At 41.7% G+C, this 18,319-nt stretch overlaps 1 protein-coding gene across 2 annotated transcripts in view; it reads left to right on the forward strand.

The window, feature by feature from the left end:
* Positions 1–2,298: 2,298 nt before the first annotated feature.
* Positions 2,299–18,319, forward strand: part of LOC133643274 (leiomodin-1-like) — a 16,816-nt gene continuing 795 nt past the window's right edge. The window contains exons 1-4 of one of the 2 annotated variants that reach the window (XM_062037747.1): positions 2,299–4,203; positions 4,277–4,606; positions 16,612–18,174; positions 18,239–18,319. The exon at positions 18,239–18,319 is cut by the window's right edge and continues 795 nt beyond it. In XM_062037747.1, coding sequence (XP_061893731.1) covers positions 4,433–4,606; positions 16,612–18,174; positions 18,239–18,265 — 1,764 coding nt within the window. In that variant the 5' untranslated portion in view covers positions 2,299–4,203; positions 4,277–4,432 and the 3' untranslated portion in view covers positions 18,266–18,319. Of the gene's footprint in view, positions 4,607–16,611; positions 18,175–18,238 lie in introns of both variants that reach the window. The other variant, XM_062037746.1, reaches the window with a different exon arrangement.

Consider the following 18,319-nt stretch of genomic DNA (forward strand, 5'->3'; position numbering starts at 1 on the left):
ACTTTTGCATGATATACTAGTTACTATGGTCATCTAATTAGTTACTAAGGTAATCAAAGTCACAGTACCTCAAACGAGGCACCAAGCAGTGTGGGTGGGGAGCGTTTCCACAGAGTGTTTCCAGAGCGGCCAGCCTGAAATGCGGGTGTCAGGGACAGACGCGGAAGGACATTTTTACAACAAAGTTCTAAAGCTTTGTGATATATCAGATGTATCAGATCGTAGGTGGGGTTTTTTTACCCTTCGCGTTTATATTTCACTGTTTGTTGCGTTTCGCTTGATTTGTAAAATATGTCGATCGATATGTTGTCAATATTCAGTGTTTTATCGTTCGTACTTAATATTGTAAATCCCACATTCTTTATTTTCATGTACATTATTCTGGTTGTCTCATTCAGTAAAAAAAAAAGTAAAATTCCATACCGGTCTGTCATAACGTTTTTAGCATTCAGACATTATTGTGAGGTTTTGTATTAGTGTTCCTAAAAAATAGATATACCGGCCCCCAGACACATTTCTTTCTTTAAATTGGGCCCCGGAATCAAAATAATTACCCAGGCCTGGTGTAACCTGTTTTGAAAATATATATATTTTTAAATATAACAAACAATACCCAAAGATTCACACAAAATTTGTCTACTTTTACCAGCTGCTATGGTACAGTAAACTGTATATTTTGACACTGTTGAGTTCTCCAGGAGATGGTCAGAATCATTCCGCTTGCTTACAGGAAGTTGCTCTTTATGTAGTTTTTTTTTTTTTGTAGTTAGTGTTTAAAATTGGATTTAAGAACACTTGAATATATTTAACTATTACAGGGTGCACAGGCTGCAATTACATGTCACTATTAAATAGAGGGCCTAAAATATGGCCCAGCGGGTCTCAAAATGGCCTTTGGGCCGCAGGTTTGAGACCCCTGCTTTATGCCTTTTGTACTTAATTATTATTGCAACATTTTTGTTGCCACCACATGTCCTGGGGATCGCTGAGTGTTGGGAATTTGGGTTCCACATTTGCTGACGTGCTTCCATACTCTGTGTTTTGTGGTGCAACACTCAATGCTCCTCTGTCTCCTATCATTTTAGATATTTTATGCAAAATCAACTTTTCTTACCTATTGGTACCTGGTGTTGTGTTTTTGGGATCTGCTCAAGTCCTGAAAATGTGAAATCATTGCTAAGATATTTATAAAATAATCTTGCCTTCTGTGGAAGTCGCTTCCTAGCGGCCCCACCGACAGACACTTCACAGGATCCAAGCTTGCAGGTTTTAACAAAGTTTTAATCCTCATATGTTTTATCAACTGTTTCCTTCTCCCAGAACGTGACTTTTCAGCCACGTCCGTACCTCTCTACCCCTCTGCTCCTGGCCGCTTACTGTTAAAGACAACAGATGATCAGATTAACACGTACCACCTGTGAAATCTAATCACCTGCCAGCTGTGTCTCGCCGTCAGCACATGCCACGCCCTTCAGCACCATGGACAGAGGCGGTGACCTTTGCTCCTGCAGGCGCGCTGATCACACTCTCTCTCCACACCTTCCTCCATATTTCCGCCAAACGAGACGTTTGGAGTTTGCACAACTTTTGAGGTTTTTCCAACATGTGACGTCAGCGGATATCTCCATATATGGTAGAGATTTAGCCAAATTCCTTTGCGCGAGTCCGCCATTGCAGTCTGACCTCTTGTCGTGGGGCAGACTGGCTCGTACATGCACATGCATCCTCCGCTGTTGCCACTTCTAATACAAAGTCGCGTATAGTTCGAACTTAATCTGTCAGTAGACTCAATGTGGAAGCACTAAAAACTACAAGATAGCTGATGGGGAGAAGACGCAGTCAAAGTGGAGGCACATAAATAAGAGTGTCCACAAAACGGCACATACTGAAGTGACCGTCAGAAAGCGGTTTGTAAAACATAATCAATGCAACATTTTGACCAAAGAACCACCATTACATGTTATGTAGACCAATAGATAGTGTTTTAAATGTACAAAACCCAAAATTTAATAGCAGCAACACATTGCAAAAAAGTTGTTACATGGCCTTTCCTTTTAACAACACTCAGTAAACGTTTGGAAACTGAGGAGACCAATTTTTTAAGCTTTTCAGGTGGAATTCTTTCCCGTTCTTGCTTGATAATAATAATAATAATAATAATACCTGGGATTTATATAGCGCTTTTCTAAGTACCCAAAGTCGCTTTTACATGTTAAAAACCCATCATTCATTCACACCTGGTGGTGGTAAGCTACTTTCGTAGCCACAGCTGCCCTGGGGTAGACTGACGGATGTACAGCTTAAGTTGTTCAACAGTCCGGGGGTCTCCGTTGTGCTATTTTAGGCTTCATATTGCGCCACACATTTTCAATGGCAGACAGACAGGTCTGGACTACAGGCAGGCCAGTCTAGTACCCGCACTCTTTTACTATGAAGCCACGTTGATGTAACACGTGGCTTGGCATTGTCTTGCTGAAATAAGCAGGGGCGTCCATGAAAAAGACGTTGCTTGGATGGCAACGTATGTTGCTCCGAAGCCTGTATGTACCTTTCAGTATTAATGGTGCCTTCACAGGTGTGTAAGTTACCCATGCCTTTGGCACTAATACACCCCCATACCATCACAGATGCTGGCTTTTCAACTTTGCGCCTATAACAATCCGGATGGTTCTTTTCCTCTTTTTTCTGTAGGACACGACGTCCACAATTTCCAAAAACAATTTGAAATGTGGACTCGTCAGACCACAGAACACTTTTCCACTTTGAGTCAGTCCATCTTAGATGAGCTGGGGCCCAGCGAAGCCGGCGGCGTTTCTGGGTGTTGTTGATAAATAGCTTGGGCTTTGCATAGTAGAGTTTTAACTTGCACTTACAGATGTAGATAAATAGCTTGGGCTTTGTATAGTAGAGTTTTAACTTGCACTTACAGATATAGCGACCAACTGTAGTTACTGACAGTGGTTTTCTGAAGTGTTCCTGAGCCCATGTGGGGATATCCTTTACACATTGATGTTTGTTTTTGATGCAGTACCGCCTGAGGGATCGAAGGTCACGGGCATTCAATGTTGATTTTCAACCTTGCTGCTTACGTGCAGTGATTTCTCCAGATTCTCTGAACCTTTTGATGATATTACGGACCGTAGATGGTGAAATCCCTAAATTCCTTGCAATAGCTGGTTGAGAAATGTTGTTCTTAAACGATTTGCTCACGCATTTGTTGACAAAGTGGTGACCCTCGCCCCATCCTTGTTTGTGAATGACTGAGCATTTCATGTAAGCTGCTTTTACACCCAATCATGGCACCCACCTGTTCCCAAGTAGCCTGTTTACCAGTGGGATGTTCCAAATAAGTGTTTGATGAGCATTCCTCAACTTTATCAGTATTTATTGCCACCTTTCCCAACTTCTTTGTCACGTGTTGCTGGCATCAAATTCTAAAGTTAATGATTATTTGCACAAAAAAAAATCTTTATCAGTTTGAACATCAAATATGTTGTCTTTGTAGCATATTCAACTGAATATGGCTTGAAAATTATTTGCAAATCGTTGTATTCCGTTTATATTTACATCTAACACAATTTCCCAACTCATATGGAAACGGGGTTTGTAGCCTGTTCACCTGTTGGATGAGCATTCCTCAACTTTCTCAGTCTTTTTTGCCACTTGTGCCATCTTTTTTGAAATATGATGCAGGCATCAAGTTCCGAATGAGCTAATATTTGCACAAAAAAAAAAGTTTTTCTTCAACGTTAAATATCTTGTCTTTGCAGTCTATTCTAATGAATATAAGTTGAAAAGGATTTGCAAATCATTGTATTCTGTTTTTATTTATGATTTACACAACGTGCCAACTTCGCTGGTTTTGTACTTTTGTGCTATTTGTAAACAAATATAAAGTGTAAGAAAAGCACCATTTTACAAGGCAAAAATGGCAACACAATGGGAAGAAAAGGTGTGATTTTACGGGGGGGGAAGTAATATAATGAAGGAAAAAAAGAAAGTTATTATAAAAATAGAAAATGGGAAAGAATGGAAAATGACATTTTAGTAATCTAACGAAAATGAGGCGATATTCCTGAAACGATGAAGAAAAATGTTGTTTGGACTGAAACATAAATATTGATGTTCTTTTTCTGAGGTGGAAGGAGAAAAAAAAGAGTCAAGTGTAAAAGTGATCAAATAGTCTCATAAGAAGAGGACTGGGTGAGTGGAGCCCTTCCCATTCCCTTTAAAGGAGCGTGTCTTCAACCAAACATGGACGTGTGCTCTTTCCCAGGATTGCCAAGAATGTCCCAGCCTCTCGCCGGCGAGACGCGAGACGCTTCTTGCACTCCCGTCAGGGGCCAGAATGTGAGTCCCTCGCTCCTCTTTCTCTGGAACTTTTTTATCGGGATTACTTCCAAGTCAACCTCCCCGTGCGAGTGTACCCGTCATGTCCCGGCGCAAGGTGCGAGGCCTGACCAGGATGGGCCGCCAGGTCAGCGAGGACCCGGACCTGGACAACCTGCTGTCCACTTTGTCCCCGGAGGAGATGGAGGAGCTGGAGAAGGACATGATGAAGGTGCCTGACCTCAACCTGGAGCGACCTCAAGAGGAGACCTTGGCGGTAGGACAACCTTTCTTATGTCTTTGTAGACCTTTTAAAGCAGGAGTTCCATAACAATCAGTACCCAAAGTGCAGTTTTTGTAGTAGTTCCAATCGCATCGGTGCTAGTTTTTTTGTACAATATGTCCTCTGCAGTGGACGTTTGTCTTTTGCTTCATAAAATGTCCACTGTAGTGGACGCAGGTGTCCATTTGACCATCCAAATGTCCAATTTTTGTGTCACCAATGGCAACAGTTATGTTTGTGTGTGTGCGGGGGGTGGGGGGGGGGGGTATATTGAAGCAAGAGACCAGCTGGATCCATCAGCTCCTAAACTCTCCTTTGGGTGATCTTCCGTGCCAGGAAAAACATTGTTTGGTCCTCTGAGGCGTCCTCCCGTCCATTTCTGCATTCTTCACCCCCGCTTTTAAAAAGCCGCCATCGCCGCGACTTTATTTCTTGCGCTTTTCTGCGCTCCTTAATCCCCGGAATGCCTCGCTTGATCGCTCCTACGCCGGTTTGCCTTTTAAGGTCTGCAGCCGCGGCCTCACAAATCAAACACTTAGTCCTGCAGAGCCGTAAAAAAAAAAAGAAAAAAAGAAGATGGCTTCTCGTCCTGCCGTCGCCGACTATAAACACGCACACACACACACGCACACGATGTTGTGTCTTCTCGGGAATGTGTGTGTGTCCGCACTTGGCAGATGGACGGGGAGCTGCGCTTCACTCAGCCCCTTTCACACAGAGATCCTGCAAAAAGGATGGTTTACATAACTCAGGCGTTCCTCAAGGCCCCCCTTTAAGTCCTCTCCTTTTTTGGCAGTTACACATCTTTTTCGCAATGTGATTTTTGGAAGTAAGGCGTTGCCATAGCTTGTTTACTTCAGATGTAGTCATTTGTTCAACTTCTTTAGTTATACTAGTGGTGTTCCTCAAGGTTCCATTTTAGGTCCTCTTCTTTTTTTTTTATTGCATTTTCATTTTCAACTGGTGGCCCGCAAGGACCCCCTTAAAGGCCTACTGAAATGACATTTTTTTATTTAAACGGGGATAGCAGATCCATTCTATGTGTCATACTTGATCATTTCGCGATATTGCCATATTTTTGCTGAAAGGATTTAGTATAGAACGACGATAAAGTTCGCAACTTTTGGTCGCTGATAAAAAAAAAAGCCTTGCCCCTACTGGAAGTAGCGTGACGTCACAGGAGGTTGGATTCCTCACAATTCCCCGTTGTTTACAATGGAGCGAGAGAGATTCGGACCGAGAAAGCGACGATTACCCCATTAATTTGAGCGAGGATGAAAGATTTGTGGATGAGGAACGTTAGAGTGACGGACTAGAATGCAGTGAAAGACATATCTTTTTTCGCTCTGACCGTAACTTAGTCACAAGGTCTCATTGGATTCCACACTCTCTCCTTTTTCTATTGTGGATCACGGATTTGTATTTTAAACCACCTCGGATACTATATCCTCTTGAAAATGAGAGTCGAGAACGCGAAATGGACATTCACCGTGACTTTTATCTCCACGACAATACATCAGCGAAGCTCTTTAGCTACTGTGCTAACGTGATAGCATCTGGCTCCAATGCAGATAGAAACAAAATAAATAAACCCCTGACTGGAAGGATAGACAGAAGATCAACAATACTATTAAACCATGGACATGTAACTATACAGTTAATAATTTCCAGCTTGGCGAAGCTTAACAATGCTGTGTTGCTAACGACGCCATTGAAGCTAACTTATCAACCGGACCTCACAGAGCTATGCTAAAAACATTAGCTATCCACCTACACCAGCCAGCCTTCATCTGCTCATCAACACCCGTGCTCACCTGCGTTCCATCGATCGACGGTGCGACGAAGGACTTCACCCGATTACAGATGCGGTCGGCGAGACGGAGGAAGTTAAGGTAAATTCGGCGGCTAACGCGTCTGCTATCCATCTCTGTCTTCCTGGTTGTGTTGCTGTAGTCCGCCGCTAATACACCGATCCCACTATAACTTTCTTCTTTGCAGTCTCCATTGTTCATTAAACAAATTGCAAAAGATTCACTAACACAGATGTCCAGAATACTGTGGAATTTTTCGATGAAAACCGAGCAGTTTGTATGGGTCCGAATACTTCCGTTGCCGTCGTGACGTCACGCGCATACGTCATCATACATAGACGTTTTCAAGCGGAAGTTTCCCGGGAAATTTAAAATTGCACTTTATAAGTTAACCCGGCCGTATTGGCGTGTGTTGCAATGTTAAGATTTCATCATTGATATATAAACTATCAGACTGCGTGGTCGGTAGTAGTGGCTTTCAGTAGGCCTTTAAAAAAAAATTGAGCAGGGCTCACATTTTTGCAGCACATTCTTAAAAACTGCAGAGCACTCCTGCAACTCCGACCAAATAAATAGACCAAAATAAAATGTCTACTGTAGAGGACGCTGGTTGTGCGTGTTCTGGCAATGCTTACTTAATGGGGACATCGCTCTGTTTACACAGTCATCTTTAGGGGACCTCTGACGGTATGGGGACAAAAAAAACAGGTCCCCTAAAGGGAAACCTTTTTAAACGATAGTCAGATACATTCTGAAGATGCCTAAGTGATTTTTAAGCTTTGGCCCATTAAACATGTTTACTGGTTAGTTTGAGTGTGAGACATTTGCACAGTAGCCCCCTCATCGGGCTGTAGCTGGTACATTTAAGTGGTGAAACTACCTATAAGAGGACAGCTGTAGTGCTGTATTCTGAGGATCATGTCATATTTAATTTAATTTTTTTTTAGATGGTACTCAGTAGTCACGTACAAATTTGTGGGAATTATGCAAAATTATTTAAATTTGGTCCCCTTGAACCATAGTAACTCTTTTTCCCCAGGGTCCCCAGTAAGAATGATCAGCACATTACTTCATCAATCCAGAGATTTAAAGACGTGTATGAGCCAACTGGGCAGTGGCCATTTTACCTCTTTTTGTTTATGCCTCCACAACCTGTAGAAAGGGTGGTCCCCACAAGTGATGGTCAAAAACCAAATGATAACCAGTATGTGTGTGTGTGTGTTTGGGGGGTGTATCCGTTATACAGTGCTCAATACAAGGGTAGAGCGGAATATTCATTAGGTCAGGAAAAAACACAGAGGCTATTTCATCCCTACAAGCCTGTTTTATAAGTTTCCCTGCTCTTCAGGGGATCCTCTGAAGAGCAGGGAAACCTGCGAAACAGGCCTGTAGGGATGAAATAGCTTTGATCTTTTTTACATTGATGAAATCAAATATTGGCAAAGCCCGAACGACCACCTCTCAAAAAACAAATACTTTCTGCAATTATTTTTTTTAGAGATGTCCGATAATATCGGCGGCCGATAAATGCTTTAATATGTAATATCGGAAATTATCGGTATCAGTAAAATGTATGACTTTTTAATACGCCGCTGTGTACACGGACGTAGGGAGAAGTACAGAGCGCCAATAAACCTTAAAGGTACTGCCTTTGCGTGCCGGCCCAGTCACATAATATCTACGGCTTTTCACACACACAAGTGAATGCCATACATACTTGGTCAACAGCCATACAGGTCACACTGAGGGTGACAGAATAAACAACTTTAACACTGTTACAAATATGCGCCACACTGTGAACCCACACCAAACAAGAATGACAAACACATTTCGGGAGAACATCCGCACCGTAACACAACATAAACACAACAGAACAAATACCCAGAATCCCTTGCAGCACTAACTCTTCCGGGACGCTACAATATACACCCCCCGCTACGCCCCCCCCCCCCCCCCCCCCCACCTCAACCTCCTCATGCTCTCTCAGGGAGAGCATGTCCCAAATTCCAAGCTGCTGTTTTGAGGCATGTTAAAAAAAATAATGCACTTTGTGACTTCAATAATAAATATGGCAGTGCCATGTTGGCACTTTTTTCCATAACTTGAGTTGATTTATTTTGGAAAACCTTGTTACATTGTTTACTGCATCCAGCGGGGCATCACAACAAAATTAGCCACAATAATGTGTTAATTCCACGACTGTATATATCGGTATCTGTTGATATCGGTATCGGTAATTAAGTGTTGGACAATATCGGGATATCGGCAAAAAAGCAATTATCGGACATCTCTAATTTTTTTCCATCTTTGACAAATCATTGTGATATAACCGGGCTGAAATTTTGGCCACATAGTTTTAAACAAGTTGATTTTTAAAATGACATGTCGTTGCCTTTTATACAGAACAACAACACGGGAAACGGATATGCATAAAGCCCATTTTTACACACCACCGTCGCTTTTACACAGAAATCTTAAGACTATAGGCACCTCGAGCTGTAACAGAGGGTCTGGCATTGTGCCTTTCACACAGAAGCCAGCACATTGCCGCGCGCTCTCTCTTAGGGCTCTTATATCACTTCCATAGGTGGAAAATTGCTAGTCCCCCATTTGCATGTTGTTGATGTTCATACAGACCATGAAAAGCAAATTATTTTATAGACTTTCACACAAATATTTGCTAAATAGTTACATCAGTAAGTCCTGCGTCTATCACACAGAACTGTACAGCCTCTCTTTCACCCTCATATCACCTCAGAAGCCAAAGATTGCCAGGTTCAACATTGCTTTCCCACTCTTGTGGCTGTTATACAGAACAGAGACATGAAAAAAAAGCCAGCTTTTAGACACCGTAGCCCTTTTCACACAGGAGATCCCACTTTCTTATTTTACACAGAACTCAGGGCAGCCAGATATTACTGTACATGTATACACAGAAAGGTGAAAATATGATAAATCTATTTGTCCCAGCATAGGACGAGGTTGCGTTGTTTCACTTTTCCATCTTATAGCATGTGGTGCGTTCAAGGACCCTTGAATAAAGTTCAAAACAGAGGCATCACTCGTTTTTAAAGGCAGGGGGAGGCTTAACCCCCAGTAGATGCAGTAATAATTAGGGATGTCCGATAAATGCGTTAAAATGTGGGCTCTGTACCGAGGATGTCGTTGTGGCTTGTACAGCCCTTTGAGACACTTGTGATTTAGGGCTATATAAATAAACATTGATTGATTGATTGATTGAAAATGTAATATCGGAAATTATCGGTATCGTTTTTTTTATTATCTGTATCGTTGTTTTTTTTTTAATTTAATTGTATTTATTTTTTAAATTAAATCAACATAAAAAACACAAGATACACTTACAATTAGTGCACCAACCCAAAAAACCTCCCTCCCCCCATTTTTTTCTGTTATCAATATTCTGGTTCCTACATTATATATCAATATATATCAATACAGTCTGCAAGGGATACAGTCCGTAAGCACACATGATTGTGCGTGCTGCTGGTCCACTAATAGTACTAACCTTTAACAGTTAATTTTACTCATTTTCATTAATTACTAGTTTCTATGTAACTGTTTTTATATTGTTTTACTTTCTTTTTTATTCAAGAAAATGTTTTTAATTTAGTTATCTTATTTTATTATTATTTTTAAAAAGTACCTTATCTTCACCATACATGGTTGTCCAAATTAGGCATAATAATGTGTTAATTCCACGACTGCATATATCGGTTGGTATCGGTATCGGTTGATATCGGTATCGGTAATTAAAGAGTTGGACAATATCGGAATATCGGATATCGGCAAAAAGCCATTATCGGACATCCCTAGTAATAATTATAAAAATAATGTAATAATACAATAATATAGTAATATTACCAATAATTCTACATGAATCAGTTAATCAGAAAAAGAAACTATCAAAGATTTTTCCATATAAAATATAATATAATAAAAATATAATGATTGTAAAAATCTAGTTTTAACCATATTACGTCAATTAGTTTTAGTGTATGTAAACATACCAAGTGAAAGCTTATGTGGGGCGATGATGTTAGGTCTGGGGTGGGATGCCTCATAATTCATGAGTTTAATAATAATAATAATAATAATGAATAAGTAATAACAAAGACCAAATTGGGGCCACACAAAGCCTAGGGCCCTTCAAACACAGTTTGACTCACACAGTGTATAAATAACACAACATGAACTTTCTTCAGGAAAAAGTTATATATTTTTTTTAAAGTTTTATTTTAGTTGCGCTTTTCCTCACTGTAAAAAAAAAAAGGTATTATACCGATAACAATATTAAGCCTTTGTTGCTTGTGCAGCCCTTTGAGACACTCGTAATTTAGGGCTAAACATTGATTGATTGAAGCCGATATGATATCAGCACAAATCATAGAACAAACTTGTATTATTTGGTAATGTTAAAAAAAGCTTTGATCAAGTGAAATTACTCAAACAAAAAACAACGGTAGGTATGAAAAATCTAGCCTGTTTAACAACTGGATTATTTATTCAATTGAAGTAATATTTTGTTGTTGGCGACACCTAGTGGTTATTCAATTATCAGGTTCCGCTCATGAGTTGAACGATGCGGACACTTTTTTTTTTTACTGGATACGTTCTGATAATCTTCTGCCTTGAAGACGACAATAATTATTTGATACTTGTTTATATTGACAAATGTGCAGTTTTAGACTGCAATATTGTTCAATTAAGAACACTTGTTACGTATGTCTAGCTTGTGTGCCATTGTGTGCTTAGGTGCTGCGTAGCTGCTAGGTCCTAGTAGCTTATAGCACTAACATACAAGATAATATCAGACTTGTGTGCTTAATGGTGGACATTTAGATGCTGTCGAGTTAATGTAAATGTGCTTGTATCAGTGCTTCTACTGGGGGATTTTAGATACGATTGTTTTTTTTGCTGATATCGGACTGATTTCTGATATCCATATTGGATGGGGACACCTGAACAAAAATCGATAATGTTCCCATGAGAAATAATGTACCGTAATTTTCGGACCATAGGTCGCACCGGATTATAAGGCGCATTGCAGATGAATGGTCTCTTTTTTAATCTTTTTTCATATATTAGGCTTATAGGGCGCTTTAAAGGAGTCATATTATTATTATTATTCATCCATCCATCCATTTTCAACCGCTTGTCCCTTGTAGGTTCTAAATTGAAAACACTACATAACATGTAAGGGTGGTTCTTTGGTCAAAATGTTGCATAGATGATGTTTTACAGATCATCTTCAAGCCGCTTTCTGACAGTCGCTTTGGAATGCGATGTTTTGTGGGCGGCCTTATTTACGTGGCTCACCTTTGGCAGCGTCTTCTCCCCGTCATCTTTGTTGTAGCGGTGTAGCGTGCAAGGACGGGAGTGGAAGAAGTGTCAAAAGATGGAGCTAACTGTTTTAATGACATTCAGACTTTATTTAAATCAATAACGGAGCAGCATCTCCTCATCCAGAAACAACAACAAGGCCGGAAATATAATATATAATATATAATATAATATTTAAAGTTCCTTGGGTGAATAATGTAAACTCACTACACCGGTATGTTTTAGCGCTTTCATGGCGAGTTTACTGACAGATGTAAGTAACAACTTTACTCTACTTTATATTAGAAATGGCAACAGCGGAGGATGAATGTCACATAACAAGAAGATAGAGAAAGAGAAAAAGAAAAGCTTATCAACTACAGCGTCGGCGCGAACGCGCGCAATTTTTCAGGATTCATGCAGATCTCAAATACAGATCAGCAGGTACCAGAAGGTAAGAAAAATTTATTTTGCATATTGCGAAACAAAACGCCAGATAATGTCTTACCTTATACACCCGCCATAATAATACTCCTATGTTTAATGCACCGACAATATATCAAGCGGTGCGGCTTCATAGCTTACCAATGTCGTACTAAAACATTTTGATACATTTTTGAGCACCGTGTGTAATGTTCTATATTTTCAATGGAACATACAGTATAACATTTTGGCGTTGTTTACTTGAGACCCATCATAGCGCAGGCTACACTTATCTCGCATGTTTGACTGCCATCTACTGGTCACACTTATCATTACACCATGAACCAAATAAGGTAGCTTCGAGGTGGGTAAGCACAACCAAACTTATTCCTTACATTAGGCGCACCGGGTTATAAGGCGCACTGTCGAGTGTTGAGGGAAAAAAAGGATTTTAAGTGCGCCTTATCGTCCGGGAAATACGGTATAGTCAATTCATCAATCTCAGATACCATTAAATAATTTTAAAAAAAAAACTTTTCTAGTAAAAATGTATAGTTTTACATGCAGAAAACTGTGAAATACATGTTGGATAAATGAGCATTTAATGTCACATTTACCTTTTTATTCAGTGCTTCTCTAATATTTTCTGTTACTCTCCCCTAGGAAAAATGTACAATTTCGCACCTCCCAAATCTCCACCCTAACTATAAATAGTATCATTTGTCGGTAAAATTGTTACAACTACACCTCCGCATAACATTGTAAGTTTATTAAAATTAAAGGAAACGCGTCATCATATTCTGCTACGGCAAAAAAAGCATGTTCCATGAGGTACCACGTGCCCCCCCTGGCATCGCGCCCCCCCCCCACAGGGGCTATTTGAGAAAGACTGCCTTTATTGAAGACGGCGATTAGTAGATAGGGAAGACAAGAAGGGGAGAGCCACGCTGACGCCACCTTCATACTTTTCTACGAGTTATTTCTTGAATTCAATAGTGGTTTTTTTCCTGCATTGTGGCTTATATAAAAATGTTTTTTAAAAGCACAGAAACAGAGTCACATCTTGGTTTGGGTCCTTGATTCCGCAGAATGAAACCTGGACCAACAAACCAGTTTGTTACACACAATGTTTGGCCGTACAAAAACCGAGTTGTTCTACGAAAACCGCGGCAAACCTTTGACGAATATGTGTGTAAAATAAAATATATTAAAACTATCTTACGTAGGTATTATCACGCCTCCGTTACAGCTCTGATACCTCTTCTGAAGCTGGAAAAGTCAAGTGGACTTGCTGTTCAGTATGAAAATCCATAAAAATATCAGGCTGTGTGAAAGGGGCTTGGTTTTGGTTTCTGCAAACCTTTGACGAATATGTGTGTAAAAAATAAAATATATTAAACTATCTTACGTAGGTATTGTCACGCCTCCGTTACAGCTCTGATACCTCTTCTAAAGCTGGAAAAGTCAAGTGGACTTGCTGTTCAGTATGAAAATCCATAAAAATAGCAGGCTGTGTGAAAGGGGCTTGGTCTGGGTTCTGCCAACCTTTGACGAAAATGTGTGTAAAAAAAAACAAAACAATCTTATGTAGGTATTGTTACAGCTCTAATACCTCTTCTAAAGCTGGAAAAGTCAAGTGGACTTGTTGTTCAGTATGAAAATCCAGACAAATAACAGGCTGTGTGAAAGGGGCTTGGTTCTGGTTTCTGCCAACCTTTGACGAAAATGTGTGTAAAAAAAACAAACAATATTGTCACGCCTCCGTTACAGCTCTGATACCTCTTCTAAAGCTGGAAAAGTCAAGTGGACTTGCTGTTCAGTATGAACATCCAGACAAATAACAGGCTGTGTGAAAGGGGCTTGGTTCTGGGTTCTGCAAACCTTTGACGAATATGTGTGTAAAAAAAAATATATTAAAACTATCTTACGTAGGTATTGTCACGCCTCCGTTACAGTTTATATACCTCTTCTAAAGCTGGAAAAGTCAAGTGGACTTGCTGTTCAGTATGAACATCCAGACAAATAGCAGGCTGTGTGAAAGGGGCTTGGTCATGGTTTCTGCCAACCTTTGACGAAAATGTGTGTAAAAAAAAAAAAACAATCTTATGTAGGTATTACAGCTCTAAAACCTCTTCTAAAGCTGGAAAAGTCAAGTGGACTTGTTGTTCAGTATGAAAATCCAGACAAATAGCAGGCTGTGTGAAAGGGCTTGGTTCTGGTTTCTGCCAACCTTTGACGAATATGTGTGTAAAAAATATATATATTAAAACTATCTTACGTAGGTATTGTCACGCCTCCGTTACAGCTCTGATACCTCTTCTAAAGCTGAAAAGTCAAGTGGACTTGCTGTTCAGTATGAACATCCAGACAAATAACAGGCTGTGTGAAAGGGGCTTGGTTCTGGGTTCTGCAAACCTTTGACGAATATGTGTGTAAAAAAATATATATTAAAACTATCTTACGTAGGTATTGTCACGCCTCCGTTACAGTTTATATACCTCTTCTAAAGCTGGAAAAGTCAAGTGGACTTGCTGTTCAGTATGAACATCCATAAAAATAGCAGGCTGTGTGAAAGGGGCTTGGTCATGGTTTCTGCCAACCTTTGACGAAAATGTGTGTAAAAAAAACCAAACAATCTTATGTAGGTATTGTAACAGCTCTGATACCTCTTCTAAAGCTGGAAAAGTCAAGTGGACTTGTTGTTCAGTATGAACATCCAGACAAATAACAGGCTGTGTGGAAGGGGCTTGGTTCTGGGTTCTGCCAACCTTTGACGAAAATGTGTGTAAAAAAAAACCCCAAAACCATCTTATGTAGGTATTACAGCTCTAAAACCTCTTCTAAAGCTGGAAAAGTCAAGTGGACTTGTTGTTCAGTATGAACATCCAGACAAATAACAGGCTGTGTGAAAGGGGCTTGGTTCTGGTTTCTGCCAACCTTTGACGAAAATGTGTGTAAAAAACCAAACGATCTTACGTAGGTATTGTCACTAGGGATGTCCGATAATGGCTTTTTGCTGATATTCCGATAATGTCCAACTCTTAATTACCGATACCGATATCAACCGATACTGATATATACAGTCATGGAATTAACACATTATTATGCCTAATTTGGACAACCAGGTATGGTGAAGATAAGGTCCTTTTTAAAAAAAAAAAAAAATAAGATAAATAAATTAAAAACATTTTCTTGAATAAAAAAAAGTAAAACAATATAAAAACAGTTACATAGAAACTAGTAATTAATGAAAATGAGTCAAATTAACTGTTAAAGGTTAGTACTATTAGTGGAGCAGCAGCACGCACAATCATGTGTGCTTACGGACTGTATCCCTTGCAGACTGTATTGATATATATTGATATATAATGTAGGAACCAGAATATTAATAACAGAAAGAAACAACCCTTTTGTGTGAATGAGTGTAAATAGGGGGAGGGAGGTTTTTTGGGTTGGTGCACTAATTGTAAGTGTATCTTGTGTTTTTTATGTTGATTTAATAAAATAAATAAATTAAATTTTTTTAAAAAAAAACAGATACCGATAATTTCCGATATTACATTTTAAAGCATTTATCGGTCGATAATATCGGCAGGCCAACAATATCTCTAATTGTCACGCCTCCGTTACAGCTCTAATACCTCTTCTAAAGCTGGTTCAGTATGAACATCCAGAAAAATAACAGGCTGTGTGCAAAGGGCTTGGTTCTGGTTTCTGAAAACCTTTGACAAAAATGTGTGTAAAAAAAACAAACAATCTTATGTACCGTAATTTCCGGACTATAAGCCGCTACTTTTTCCCCTCGTTCTGGTCCCTGCGGCTTATACAAGGGTGCGGCTTATTTACGGCCTGTTCTTCTCCGACACCGACGAAGAGGATTTCGGTGGTTTTAGTACGCAGGAGGAAGACGATGACACAATGATTAAAGACTGACTTTTCATATACCGGTAGGCTGGTTATTTTGATAACGTACAGGCGAGCACTTTGTATTACTTTGCACCGTTGTATTATTTGTACTCTGCACGAATGCTGTTCGCCATGTCAAAGATGTGAAAGTTTGATTGAATGATTGAAAGATTTATTGTTAATAAATGGGACGCTTTGCGTTCCCAAACAGTCATCTCTGTCCCGACAATCCCCTCCGTGGTAGCAGGAACCCCTATATACTACGGTAATTACACATCAAAACCCTGCGGCTTATAGTCGGGTGCGGCTTTTATATGGAGCAATCTGTATTTTCTCCTAAATTTAGCTGGTGCGGCTTATAGTCAGGTGCGGCTTATAGTCCGGAAATTACGGTAGGTATTACAGCTCTGATACCTCTTCTAAAGCTGGGAAAGTCAACAGGCTGTGTGAAAGGGACTTAGTTCTGGTTTCTGTTTTCACTTTGGATTAAAGATGTGTATATTTGTCACCCTTTCAAAGCTGGAGCCAAAGAAGGAATGTCGGAAGCAGGAACACCTGAGGAAGATGGGCCCGAGCCAGGAGGGCAACCAAGATGGGAAAGTCCGAAGACCAGCAGACACGGACGCCAGAGACACGAACGCTGTAGGTCCGGAAGTCTTGAAACAGGAGCGAGGTCGTCTCTCGGAAAGATTCATGAAGCAGGAGAGCGCAGAGAGTGAGGACAGCAGGACGAGGGACAGGAGGGAAAACCGCGAGAGCACCGGCAGCAAAACGAGGGACGTGGTCTCCAAGTTACAGGAGAAGAAGGAAGACAGCGGCAGGGAGAAGGACTGCAGGAAGAGGGACGACAGCAAAACCAAGGACATTATCTCCAGGCTTCGAGAGAAGAGTGAGAAGGAAGTCGGGAAGGACAGAGAGCGGCGGTCTGAGAGCTTTAGGACGCAGGGTTTAGTTTCTAGGATGTTGGAGAAGCAGAGCAAAGCCCAGGAGAACCAAGAGAAGAAAGCCGAAGAGAAGATGATTACTCGTAAGTTGGAGCGACAAGTTTCCCAGAAGGAGGAGAAAGCTGGACCGGATGCAGAAGAACTGCTCAACCACAGCGAGCACGTGACAGAGAAGAAGACGGAAAATGTTCAAGTCCAAACCGGGGAGAAACTCGCCAACTGCGTGGCCCCAAATGCCAAAACCAACGAGCAGGAGGACGAGGACGAAGACTCCAGCATGTTCGACGAGTTGATGCAGCAGCTCCGACACGACGACCCGTCTCTCGTGGAGCTCAACGTCAACAACTCCGAGGTCATCAAGACCAAGACGCTCATGGAGTTTGCCGAGGCCCTGCGCGGCAACACCCACGTCAAGAAGGTGGCGCTGGCCAACTGCCGCGCCGACGACCACGTGGCCTACGCCGTCGCCGGCACGCTGCGCCACAACGCCACCGTCACCAGCATCAACCTGGACTCCAACCATCTCACCGGCAAAGGCATCCTGGCGCTCATCCAGGCGCTGCAGCACAACGCCACCCTGACCGAGCTGCGCTTCCAGAACCAGCGCCACATCTGCGGCGGCAAGACGGAGATGGAGATGATCAAGATCCTGAAGGAGAACACCACCTTGCTCAAGCTGGGCTACCACTTCGAGCTGGCCGGGCCCAGGATGACCACCACCAACATCCTCAGCCGCAATATGGACCGGCAGCGGCAGAAGCGCCTGCAGGAGCAGAAGCAGGCGCAGAGCAGCAACGGTGACAAGAAGGAGTCGCTGGAGCTACCCAAGGCGGGCGCTGTAGGATCTCTGAGAAGCTCCCCTAAACCGTCCCCTAAACCGTCCCCGATGGCTTCACCGATGCCCTCGCCCAAGCTGAGCCCCAAGAGGAGTGTCGGGGCGCCACCGCCGCCCCCGCCGCCCCCTGGGGGAGGTCTCCCACCCCCGGCGCCTCCCATGCTGGAAGTAGACTCCTTGAGGAATTCCCTGACTCCGGTGTCGCGGAGGAGCCTGGACGGGAAGGGCCGAGGTGCTTGCAAGAACTCCAGGGACCAACTGCTGGCCTCCATCAGGGGGAGCAACGTCATGCAGCTCAAGAAGGTAAGTCCGCCGGCCCCCACGACGGCTTCCGAGGTCTCAATCTGTTCCGTTGTCCTCCACGCAGGTGCCGGTCCCCAAGTGGCTCCAGTAGGCTTTCCTGGCGGGATCTGGAAAAGGAAGCAGGAGTTAAACCGTCCCTCCAGGA

This window comes from Entelurus aequoreus, linkage group LG26 (assembly GCF_033978785.1).
Source record: "Entelurus aequoreus isolate RoL-2023_Sb linkage group LG26, RoL_Eaeq_v1.1, whole genome shotgun sequence".
In the NCBI taxonomy this organism is placed as follows: Eukaryota; Metazoa; Chordata; class Actinopteri; order Syngnathiformes; family Syngnathidae; genus Entelurus; species Entelurus aequoreus.